The sequence below is a fragment of the Nyctereutes procyonoides genome, unplaced genomic scaffold (genome assembly GCF_905146905.1).
Source record: "Nyctereutes procyonoides isolate TBG_1078 unplaced genomic scaffold, NYPRO_anot_genome, whole genome shotgun sequence".
In the NCBI taxonomy this organism is placed as follows: domain Eukaryota; kingdom Metazoa; phylum Chordata; class Mammalia; order Carnivora; family Canidae; genus Nyctereutes; species Nyctereutes procyonoides.
The window spans coordinates 50204382-50217226 of NW_026575049.1; the positions used below are offsets into that span (position 1 = coordinate 50204382).

The window sequence follows — 12845 nt, forward strand, 5'->3', positions numbered from 1 at the left end:
ATTCCAGTCCAAATTCCCAACACTGGAGCGATCTAAGAATACATAGACAATGCATTTCAAGTGGCATCAGATTAGTAGCTTCCCCAAGTATCAGGAGAACCAAAAGCAAACCTTCTCTGAAGGAGAACACTTTTCTCTTAGGTCTTAGGGTTCATGAAAATAAGTTTTGAGGAACAGTGAACAATATACACACAAAGACACATCAAAGGAAACAAATAGAATAAGGCCCAGTCAGATATCAGATAGTTGGGTAATCATTCATTTGTTCCACATTCAACACATATGAATCAACAGACACTGTTCTAGGGGCAAAGATGTAACAGTGAGCAAAATAGTTAAATATTCATATCCTCATGAAGCTTCATGCTCATGGGGGAAAACAGAAAACAAATAGTAAGTGTAAAGTAAAAGTAAATTACAGAGTATACTGATGGCTACAGGTGCTAAAGAAAAAAATAAGGGCAGGGTAGGGAAGGTCTGAAGTGTCAGGTGGCCAATTTAAATGGGGCTCATTGAGAAGGTGACACTTGAAGAAAGAACTGAAGGAAACGGAGTGAGTCATGCAGATATCTGGAATGAGAGCACTCAAGAAGAAGGAAAATCCAATGCAAAGACACTGTGGTGTAGTGGTGAGCTCAAGAAGTAGCCAGGAGGCCAGGGGCAGGAAGGGGGTGAGTGGGATAGTAAGATGAAGTCAGTTCACAATGAACCTGTTGACCCTGAGAACAACCACTCAGAGATCACACCTGTTGTCACTAAAGTTCTCAAGCAAGGAGGTGGGTTTGTTGGTTGGTTGGTTGGTTGGTTGGTTGGTTGGTTGGTTTTATTAGCCCCCTCTCCTCACCCTCAGGGAACATTTGGCAATGTCTGGAGATAGTTTTGGTGCTGTAACTGGGAGGGGGACTGCTAATGGCATTTAATTAGTTAATGGCATCTAATTTTCCAGGAATGCTGCTGAACATCCTACAAAGCTCAGAACAGCCTCCACAACAAAGAATTATCCTGTCCAAAATGTCAATAGTGCCAAGGTTAAGAAACCCTGAATTAGACATATAAGTGCAGAGGTCAAAATATAGATGGATATACAAGTCTGGAATTCAAGAGAGAAGTCCAAAGGAGGTATAAATTTGGAAATCTCAAACAAATAGATGGTGTCCAAAGCCTAGGAACTGAATGAGATCACTGATGGAGTGAGTGTAGAAGGGGAAGAGGAATGAGTGCCAGGGGCACTCCAACATGAAGAGGACAGGGAGAAGGGGCGGGAGGGACGCCTGAGTGGCTCGGTAGTTGAGTATCTGCCCTCGGCTCAGCGTGTGGTCCTGGGGTCCTGGGATGGAGTCCTGCATCGGGTTCCTTGCTGGGAGCCTGCTTCTCCCTCTGCCTATGTCTCTGCCTCCTCTCTCTTTGTATCTCCCATGAATACATAAAATCTTAAAAAAAGGGGGGGTGCTGAAGAAGGTGAGAAGAGAGAACAGGAAGGACTGAGGAGGAGAAGGTGGAGCTCTGGAAAGAGGGGAGATGTGAGATAAAGCCACCTACAAGAGGGGCAGAGAAAACAACCAGGGAAGTCCATTCAGTATCAGGCAAGGTGAAGGATTTTTTTTTTAAGATTTTATTTATTTATTCATGAGAGACACAGAGAGAGGCAGAGACATAGGCAGAGGGAGAAAAGGCTCCCTATGGGGAGCCTGATGTGGGACTCCATCCCAGGACCCTGGGATTACGCCCTGAGCCAAAGGCAGATGCTTAACCATGGAGCCACCCAAGCGTCCCATGGTTAAGAACTTAAAATAAGATCAGTCATTCAGCTACGTGGATGCAGGTACAGAGTTCGCAGAGACTTGGACTTAAACAGTGTGGTTGCTTTGCCAGACAAGTAAGATAAGCCACCAGGGCAAGGGACTGAGAGTGTAAGGGGGGAGAAGCTCTAATAAGTAACTAGGAACTGAGGCTCAGCAAGGAAGGAAAACAACAAAAAGTCAGAGGCAGTGAAAAGGAGGTAGGATGCATGGATTCTAGATCGGGAGGATGGAAAAATTGTTGGGGTTAGTGCCCTAGGGTGAGATTAGGAGAGGGTGATAAGAGTGGGTTGTATGCAGTTGAGATTGTGGAGGATTGAAATGTTTGGTCTTGAAAAACTCTAAGGAGTAAAACAAACAAACAAAAAAAACAAAAAGCCACAAACAACTCTAAAGAGTGAATGGCTGAGGCAGAGGAGAATTCAAGAAACTGAAAAGCAAGATTGTTGGAAGATCATGTATGGGGCACACTGAAATCACACGAGTGGTGGAGAGAGTGGGAGCAAAAGGGAGTTAAAATCCTCCAGAAGGGACGGGGTTGGAACCCAGGCGCTAGTGGAGAATGGCAGCCACGCAAAGAGCAGGTTATAACACTGCAGATAGGGGAGAAACATAGCCTCACTTCTGTTCACATGTTCTATAATAAAAACCTATTACTTCTCAAAAAATAATTCCAAAAAGAAGTATTATAAAATCGTAGGACCATCTCAAACAGTCTTTGGAAAGAGCCAGACATAGGTGAGTACACGTACACACTCATGTATGCATGCGCAAACACACACAAACACACAGACACATCTATATATACCTGATAGGAGTCTTTGATATAGATTCTATGAGTTACATGCTTCAGAATAAAGGCGTTGAAAATAGGAAAAACTCTTACACACAAAAAGCAGCAGTACAAAGTGAATATTCTATTAAAAATTGTGAAGCTGGAGAATGCTGTTCTGTGTTAGTAAATAACAGCAATGTATACTCTATCTACCTCAGATTCAAATTATTATTTTACTGAGTTCTGCTTTTTTAAAAAAAAGATTTTATTTAATTATTCATGAGAGACAGGCAGAGGGAGAAAAGCAGGCTCCCTGTGCCCCATGCAGACTCGATCCTGAAACTTCAGGATCACGCCCTGAGCTGAAGGCAGACACTCAACCACTGAGCCACCCAGACGCCGGGTTCTGCTTTTAAAAAACCAGAATCGTGTATTTTATTTGTGAGTAAACAAAGTTACATCTGAATCTCTCTCTTCCTGAGAAGATTATCATATATTTTTGAAACAGAAAATTAGGAAAACATTTAATTCTTCCAGTTTTTACAGCATTATCCTTTTGGGGGAGGTGGGGAGAGAGAAGAAAAAGAAAGCAATAGAGTATGTTTTCAGGTTTTATCCACCCCTCTGGGTAAGCCAAATTCTTATGACCCTTTAAAGCTTTAAATTTTGCCTAATACTAACCTTCTCTGTTTTCTCCTTTCAGCAGTGGGCCTTGGCCTACCCTCAAAAACCCCTAAAAGCAAGAAGAGAGGAAGTAGAAGGGCAGTAAGTGGTGGTGCAGAAAGAGGAAGAATGGTTTTGCACTTGAGGTGGCCAGAATGATTTCACATGTAGCATGGTTACCCGATACCAAGCCATAAATGTCTAAGTATAATTTAGTGTTTGTATTCATCCGCTGAAGCAAACAGGGTAAGATTTACCCAATGAGCATTTATCATTCTGTCCTGTTTCAAAGCTATAATTTGCAAAGCAGTAGGAAGGGTTTACATGCTGGCTATGACGTGCTCACCCTGCTGAAAATTTCTTGCCCATCTTTATAACCACAGCCCCTGTACTTAATTCAGCTTCCAGTTGCAATGCGTTTCTTCTCAGGTTATCACAACGATATTCTAATAAAGTTGTAGGGGTTAATACTATTACTGGCTTCTTTAAAAATGAGAAGCTCAGGGGCACCTGGGTGGCTCAGTTAAGCATCTGCCTTTGGCTCAGGTCATAACCCTGGGGTACTGAGATCGAGCCCCAAGTTGGGTGCCTTACTCAGTCAGGAATTTGCTTCTCCTTCTCTCTCTGATCCTCCCTGCTGCTTGCTCTTGCTCTCTCTCTCCCATGAATAAAAAAAAAAAAATATTTAATAAGTAGGAGGCCCAAAGTCCCAAGTGCTAAAGGCCAAGTCCCAATTCTGTATTTGCCAGCCTGGAACAGGCCTTGGACAATGTTATTCCCTTCCCTTATCTACTCTGGATCCACACATCCAAAGTCGGGTTCATAGTCAGAGGCACACTGGAAAAAGCACTGAATGTGAACTCAGAAACCCTCAGTTAAAAGTACTGCCTCATCTATTTATCAGCTATGTGCCTGTGAACAAGTGACTTAGTATGTACTCACCTTGGTTTTCATGTATAAAAAGGGGATAACAACTGTTCCGCCTATTTTAGGGAAGAACAACTAAGAGAATACGTGTGGAAACTCACAGTAAGCTATTAAGAGCCACATAAATGTCATGTATTATACAAAGTCCAGCTTGGGTGCTTCTTAATCCAGGGAGCCTTCCAGCTTTTCAATCTAGCCTACACTGAATTCCCCCTGGCATTTCCTGCCATGCTATTTATCTTAGCACTTGATATATTTGCTCTTGCATTGTTACTCAAAGATTCCCTCAGTCAGGCACATCTCCACCCGGAACCTAGCACAGGATCGTAAGCACAGCAGTGCTCTTTCCATCCTTAGTGTCATGAATGAACTGGAGGAAACAGAGAGTAGAATTTATCCTTCTTGGTACCACAGTGCTCATTTCTACAAGAAATTTTTTTTTTTACAAGAAATTTTTTTTAAAGATTTTTTTTTTTTAAGATTTTATTTATTCATTCATGAAAGACACAGAGAGAGAGGCAAAGACATAGGCAGAGGGAAAAGCAGGCTCCCTACCGGGAGCCCAATGCAGGACTTGATCCCAGGGCCCCAGGATCATGACCTGAGCCAAAGGCAGACACTCAACCACTAAGCCACCCAGGTGCCCCTCTACAACAATTTTTTTTAAAGACTTTCCCTAGGATATTCAGTTATGGTCATACTCTCATTAAAGGGCACTATTCACTGGAAAAATGTTCTCTTTAAAAGATGAGGGTACTGGGTCTAAACTGCTTGAGGGAACAGAAGTATGGCCCAATCACAGGTAAGATCCCAGAAGCTCCCCAAGTCAGAGGAATCCTGCCAAGAGCGCCTGGAGAGGGAATAATTTTTCCCCATGTTACTCTCCTTAGGTTAAGGAGGCCTCACAGGGGGATCCCTGGGTGGCGCAGTGGTTTGGCGCCTGCCTTTGGCCTGGGGCGCGATCCTGGAGACCCAGGATCGAATCCCACATCGGGCTCCCGGTGCATGGAGTCTGCTTCTCCCTCTGCCTGTGTCTCTGCCTCTCTCTCTCTCTCTGTGTGTGACTATCATAAATTTTTAAAAAAATTATATATATATATATATATATATATATATATATATATATATGGAGATATGGAGGCCTCACAGGGAAAAGGCCTCACTTGCAAATCAGGCAGCCCTTGTTTGACTTCTATAGGCAGTAAGCCATCCTAAAGGATTTCAATTTCTCTTGGGGAAGATGCATTCAAAGTACATAGAATATTTTCCTCAAAGGCTCTTGGTAGCTTTCCCACAAAAACCCAGAGACTTAGTAGCACTTTACCTGATCTTTGTAAACCAGCCTGCTGGGGCTCAACCGAGGTTTGTCTTTAAATGAGTAAGTGGCCACTTGCTTCTTTAACAAGTCCAAGAAGTCAGGAGGTGTGTACAGGGGAAGGTCATTTAGGACTGGATCATTTCTTTGCACAAGAGGTGGTTTTTTCCTTCCTTCGTTTTTAAAATTGTAGGTTGCTATTACTGGATTTAATAAGGATTCTTCAATGAAAGTTTTCAAGTGGTAAGTGCCAGGGATAGGAGTATTCTGTGGAAAGTTGATACCATTTTTCAGATCAGTGTGAAAACTGGTAACATCCCCTAAAGCATCATTTGTAGAAGGGTCAGTCACTCTAAGGAACATTTCTTTCTGTTTTAAAGTTTAATAAAATTTTATCGAATAAAGTAAATACTCTTGCCACAGCAATATTTCAAGAGAATCATGATTATTTCCTTTCTGAGACAATTGCTGAATTATAGCAAATGGGTTGTGGCCATTGTTGAAGTTTTAACTTTTTAAAAAGTGACTTCAGAGATACTAACACTTGAAATGCAGGTGAACTATAAATGTCAGGTCTCCCTTGAGACCACTCAGGACAGTGTCCTGACTTAAAAAAAAAAAAAAAGTTAGCCTACTTCTGCTTGGCAGACACTACACGTTTCTTTCTAGCCCTCAAGTGAGAAGCTAAAAAAATAAGAACATGAGATAGGGAATGAACTGAGAAAGCATGTGATCTAATCAGTCCATAAGAGGTTTGGTACTTTCAAATCACCACAGTGTGGCTGAATGGCTCGACCTGTAAGTTTAGCCAATGTTGCGTTTATGGCTGACTTACTACTGAGCACCCAGCCTGGTGCCACCATTAAAATTAGTTCAGTTTCAAGAAGGCTTTGGCCCATGGCCCCTCTATTATTGAAGAATGTGGATAGAAAATATTTCTACAATATAGAAATGATGTCTTTTGAAAGGGGGATCTTCTGGTCATTGTTCTTTCATATATTACCACCTTGCTTTCCTACATTGACCATGTTAACTGAACTATCACAGGCCCTAAATCCCATCTAACCAAGATAAAAACTGAAACCCAACCCCCTTTTTTAGACTGGGGGCTTGTTCTTGTGTAATCTCACCCAGATCACAAACTAGATTGACCTTATCTAGCTATCCTGTAAAGCACTTAGACTCCTAGAGTTGTTTCACTTTTTACTGCATCCAAAATTTAGTTCTGTCAGATGCTGAGACTAAAATTATAAATAGCAAATGAGGTCCACTGTTTTCTTACAATTGTTAGTGACTTAAAATGTAAGGCTGATTAAAATATCAATAAGAATACAAATTACTTGAATAGAAAGAATGAAAACACATACTGTTAATGCTATTCTCCACCATCCTTCTCTTTCAAAAGATGATGTCTTCCGGGTTGGTTTCTATTAACAAACATAAAATGTGCTTATTCATTTGAGAGGTGATCCATGGAAGTCAAATGTATTTTCTTTTCTTTTCTTTTCTTTTTTTTTAATGTATTTTCTAAAACATTGGCTTGAAAAGATTAATACCTGTATCCAATTGGTCACCCTGAATCAAAATAAAAGCTACATAACGATCAATTTTGCCTGTCATATTTCCTTAAATTACTATTTTATGACTTGATGTGCTTTTTAGCCATTTAAATTCCCTTTGGAAAAATGAGAGTAATAAACATCCTCATCTCAGGGAGATGTCATAAGGAAAATTAGATGTGGCAAAATTTGGTGTTCTTAGGAAGCAAAGAGTTGTGTGAATCCAAAATTGTATTATTAGAATAGGTTTATGGTTCAGGTGATTGCGCTGGGAGTTCAAGGTAGAAGAAGATAGTCATCAAATTAATGTGATATTGGGATACAAATTCTCAGTGACTTGGCAAATGCTTAAAACTACCATTCCCTGGATTTATATATACTATCAAATATGTATCATACAAATATGATACAGCTACTTTTCTCAGCTTGTCCAGCCAGCTGTGACACTACAGAGGCAGAATGATACAGGAGGGCTTGAACTCCACCTCTGCCGCTTACCAGCTAGGAGCACTAGGCCAGTCACTGAACCCTTATGAGTCTCAACTCCCTCTTGGGAGTATAAAAATTAGGCATTCCACATTTAAAGACTTAAACACACAACCAGTGGTCAATAAATGATAGCTTTTATTTTTTAACATCTCATCTGCCAAGTTAAAAAGGAGATGATTTTCGTATTCCCTAGTTTCCAAGGATGCTCTTGGCTTCCACAGTAGGTACTCTATACCCATTTATTATTATTCCACATTTGTTTCAGCCTCACCACCAACAGAGCATGGTTGTTTAGCTTTTTCCTTTTGTGCTATTTTCACTACATGAAGTCATTAAAACACTGAATGGTATTTCCATTTATAATGCTTTTGTTACTACTATAAAATATAGGTTATTTCAAGCAACAATGCATTAGAAATAATAATCTTAGAGTAAAACTGATATAATTCATTCTTCCTTTTTAGCAACTTATATCCACTCTACTTAGAGTGCCCCTGGGCTTTAATTTCACTATGAAATGTGCATCTAACAAAACAAAACACTGTTTCATACACACTGCTAAGTCTATATTTCTTCCTATACGTTCCCTTTATTAGATTCATGTTGGATCTTCTCTGTTGCACATTTATAGTCACAGAAATCGAACTTTCTCAGGCAGGTCAAGACAAGTCTCCCACCTCTCCCTAGGACCAGGCAAATGAAGTGGAAAGAAGGGAGAAGTAAACACCCTGCTTCTAAAGGCAGGTAATTGGCAGCTGCTGTTTTGTTTTGCCCAAGGCCAGGGATCTAAACTCCACCCACCTATCACTTCAAATTCATATTAGGGGGTGAATCACTTTTACAAAAGATAGGCTAAACATCCCTCGCCCAGATATATTTAAAAAGTAAACTAAGGTAGTTTAAAATAGTTTATAAATACGAAAGCAAGAGGCAGGCACAAAACCCTGCACTTCGGACTAAGGGAAAACCCATCCTCTCGGCAGAGGGAGACGTCAAAGCAGCCGTGCAGCGCAGTTGGTAGTACAGGAGGAGGAAAGAAAAAACGGAGGACAAAGGGCAAATGGAAGGATGAGGGAGAGCAAGGGAAGAGGAAATAAAACCAAGTAGACCTCAGATAAAGATCAGGACTGGACTGCAGGATAGGTAGGAGGGCAGGGTTAGGGAGGAAGGGCAAACCGAGGAGCACAAGGGCCCAGCATTAGAGACGTGGGAGTTCGGGCGGGAGCCCGCCGGGCGGGGGATGGCTGCGGGCAGGGAGGCCGGGTGGGGGGGGGGGCGGGGAGGACGTCTGTACCGAGGCGGTGACCAGCGAACTGCCAGGCCCCAGGTCATCCCTGAGGCTGTTGGAGGTGATGGCGACTGGCTGGACCATGGCGGCCTCCTCGCTCCCTCCCTCCGCCAAGCCTGGCGTCCGGTTGCCAGGAGGCGCCTGGGGCCCGCGAGCTCGGGAGCGTGCGCAGGGGACCTCAGGGGACCGCCTGGCGTCGTGTCCAGCTGGGGGTGGAGGTAGGGGTGGGAGTGGGGTGGGGGGAGGGGGGCGGGAGCACGGAGGCCCGCGCCACCCGTGCGCACAGGAAATGGCTCAAGGCGCGGTCGCTCACTCGCCGAGAAAGGCTAGAGGGCCCTGGAGGCGCTGCAGAAGCTGGGGCGGGGAGCTGCGCCAAGGGAGGCTTCTGAAAGACGGCTTGGGCGAGCCTGAGCGCACCGTAACCCCCACCGGCCTTTTCACATAGAAGAACCCCGCCCCACATCCCAAAGCAAGGAGACAGTAGGCTTCGTAGGCATGCTTCACTTTAGCGCAAAAATCAGCCTTAGCACCCACTTTCTAAGGTGGCTTCTAAGCTCCTCTGGATGGAAACTCTGGGGGTTTTCTTCCCTTGCCTGATTTTAGGAGTGCGCACTCGCCAAAGCAGGCTTCCCTAGCTGTGAAACCAAGGACCACCGTCCTTCTGATAGACCCTTTTCCCTTCCAGCCTCTCTTAGCTGCAGCTTCTCAGCCTTACATTCTCATCTTCAGAAACAAACCCTCCCCCCAGCCTTAGTAATTCCGTTTTATGGAGTACCTGCGGTGTTCTAAAAACTTCATACACATTAATCTAAATCAGTCCTCACAACAACCCTGTGAGGTAAATACTAATTTCATTTTATGAGTAAGGAAACAGGCTTACTTGGACAGTTTAGCATACACAGTTGACTGGGCATCACAAGTGGCAGAGGCAGAGTTCAAATCCAGATCTTGTTCCAGCACCCCACTGTCCACTATACCATAGTCTCTCCTCCCTTTCACAAATTTCTAGAGGAGACTCCGGTCTTTCACCTCTCCTACTTCCCTAAAGCCATCTTAATCTGACACGTGTACACACCTTTCTATTAAAACTGCACTTGCTCGGGATCCCTGGGTGGCTCAGCAGTTTAGCGTCTGCCTTCCAGTCCAGGGCGTGATCCTGGAGCCTGGTGGAGGGGGGTGAGGGGGCCGAGATGGGGGGAGCGGGGATCCCGCATCGGGCTCCCTGTTTAGAGCCTGCTTCTCCCTCTGCCTGTGTCTCTGCCTCTCTCATGGATAAATAAAATCTTAAAAAACAAAACAAAAACCCACCAAAACTGCACCCGTTCAACTAGCCAGTGATCCAATCACCAAATCCAATGGGGACTTTTCAACTATCAAACCTGATCCCGTTGGTCACTGCTGCATTTATTACCCCACTCCCTCATTCTTGAATATCTTTCCTCCCGTGATTATTAGGATTTGACCACTCTCTTCTGCGATTTGTCTCCTATAAAGGTGATAATAAATTGGTACCTACCCACACAGAGTGATTAAGACTAACTTGAGTGAAATGTTTGGAACCATGTCTGGCACAGTGTATTCAGTAAATACTGACAAATCATTGCCTTTGGGACAAAAGCAAAATTCACAATCCAGTTTCCTTTCCTTTTCCCTCATTAGAACCTCACACTGATGTAATACATGGAAACCCCATGCCATCTTCACACTTTGGTCTCCCCTTATGCTACAATGCTATTTATTGTACATGCTACAATGCTACAATGCTCCCCTTCCTCAACAGCCTGGCAAACCTCGAGTTGCCTCTGAGAAGTCCTCCTTGGCCTAATCCATTGTACCTCAAAGGACCCTGTGCCTATCTGCTGGAGGATTCATTTTGATAAACTGTTCCTCCCGTAATTTTTAAACACATTCCAAACACAAGTTTTTGTCTTAATTCTGAGTCTTCTGAACAATCAGAAGGATTAAAATATTTCAACAAATGACCACTTTAGAGGATAATCTAGCACAGTGCTTTTCAAAAGTGTGCATACAAAACACTTGGGATCTTATGAAAACAGATTCAATTCTGAGGCAAGTGCCTAAAATTCTGTAGGTGACTTTTTGAGTACTGAGACTCCATTTAAATTTCTCTTAATGGGATTCTAAATTCAACATAACCTTTAAAAAAAGGGGGGGGGGACCAAGCAGGCACCAAGTTTGAAATCACAACTGACAAAGAGGCTAATAGCCAGAGTTTTCACAAATATGAGATTTAAATCAAGTCCATCAGTGTTCCTCATTTCACTTTCTTATTTTGGCTGAGCCTGTAAAACTGGCTCAGCAAACTAGGGACTGGTACTCTAGAGACTAAAGGAATATGATGAAAGGTACAGAGAAGTCTAGAAACCCATACAAGGTGTGAAATAGAAAAGAACATCTAGATGAGAAAATAGTTTGGAGAATCTCAAAAATAGAAACAACATAGGTCAAAGACTTCAAGGACTTCACCAGTAAGACAGATTAAGCATGTAGGATAAACAAAATGTCCTCTTAAGAAAAGTCTTGTACAGTATCACCGAGAAAAATTTAAAATTTTCAGGTTATAACAGTAGTTTTAAAAGGGGGGAAAAGTTTTTCTGAGACTACACTAAGTAGAGGTCAACAGTATCTATGCTATGCATCAGATCTTTAATAAAAATTCTGTAAAACACATCCTAAAGCATGGATCATTTCTAACTGCAGCATTCTAACAATTTTTGTTAGCATTATCTGAGAGCAAACATGCTACAGATAGCAGTTGAGGTAATAACTACCAATTACCGTGATCCTGCTAAAATAAAACAGGCATTATGGTTAAGATTTAAAGATAGGTTTTAAAATTAGTCCGGAGTTCCATTAAGATTGTTGTAGAAGGGACGCTTGGGTGGCTCAGAGGTTGAGCATCTGCTTTTGACTCAGAGTGTGACCCCAGAATCTGAGATATAGAGTCCTACATTGGGTTCCCTGCGAGGAGCCTGCTTTTCCCTCTGCCTAGGTCTCTCATGAATAAATACATCTTAAAAAAAAAAAGAAAAAAAGATTGTTGTAGAAGGCAGAACTGAGATTTGAATCCAGCTCATTATGACCAGTTAAATTATATAAACTGTTCTATACTTCAAGGGGGCTCCTGAGTGGTGCAGTTGGTTAAGCATCTGACTCTTGGTTTCAGCTGTTGTGATCTGGGTCGTGAAATTAAGGCCCAAGTCTGGTCCGCACTCAGCAAGGTTTTAGTTTCTCAATCTCCCCTCTTCTCCTAACACCACCCCCCTCTCAAAAACAAACCTTTAAAAACACCCCAAAACCTGCTGTATACTTTTAATTTCGTATAAAAATCAATACTTTGTGACTTTTGTGAATATAAAAATCAGCAATTAATGATATACCCCAAAATAGTGTGCCCCCTTCTACCTTGTTAAACTTGAAAATGTAGGAACTGGAAGAACTACGGAACTGGGAAAGATGGACTTTGACCAATTCCCTCATTTTACAGTAGGAACTGGGGGGTTTTACAGCATAGTATTATCGACTGAGCACTTACTGCAAAAATGCCACAGACTATGTGAAGTGCTTTACCTTCATATTGTAAAAGCCAAGTAAAAAACAAAAACAAAAAACAGTTGGGTAAATTATATCCATCTTGCAAGTAAAATAACTGGAGCTTAGGTAATATTAACCACTTAAAGTTTACACAGAGCAGTGATCTTTTTTTTTTTTTTTTTTTTTTTTTTTTAATTTTTATTTATTTATGATAGTCACAGAGAGAGAGAGAGGCAGAGACACAGGCAGAGGGAGAAGCAGGCTCTATGCACCGGGAGCCTGATGTGGGATTCGATCCCGGGTCTCCAGGATCGCGCCCTGGGCCAAAGGCAGGCGCCAAACCGCTGCGCCACCCAGGGATCCCAGAGCAGTGATCTTAATTAACACTGTTGAAGTAAAACTCCAAAGCCCAGGTTTAATACTCTGATAACTATTGTGTCTCAACAGCCAGACACATTAATCTCCCACCAGATAC

At 42.5% G+C, this 12845-nt stretch overlaps 1 protein-coding gene across 1 annotated transcript in view; it reads right to left on the reverse strand.

The window, feature by feature from the left end:
* Positions 1-8951, reverse strand: part of STPG4 (sperm-tail PG-rich repeat containing 4) — a 38700-nt gene extending 29749 nt beyond the window's left edge. The window contains exons 1-3 of the mRNA XM_055329415.1: positions 8822-8951; positions 6847-6906; positions 5489-5746 (exon numbers count right to left, since the gene is read on the reverse strand). Coding sequence (XP_055185390.1) covers positions 5489-5746; positions 6847-6906; positions 8822-8899 — 396 coding nt within the window. The 5' untranslated portion in view covers positions 8900-8951. The remainder of the gene's footprint in view (positions 1-5488; positions 5747-6846; positions 6907-8821) is intronic.
* Between the last annotated feature and the right edge of the window lie 3894 nt (positions 8952-12845).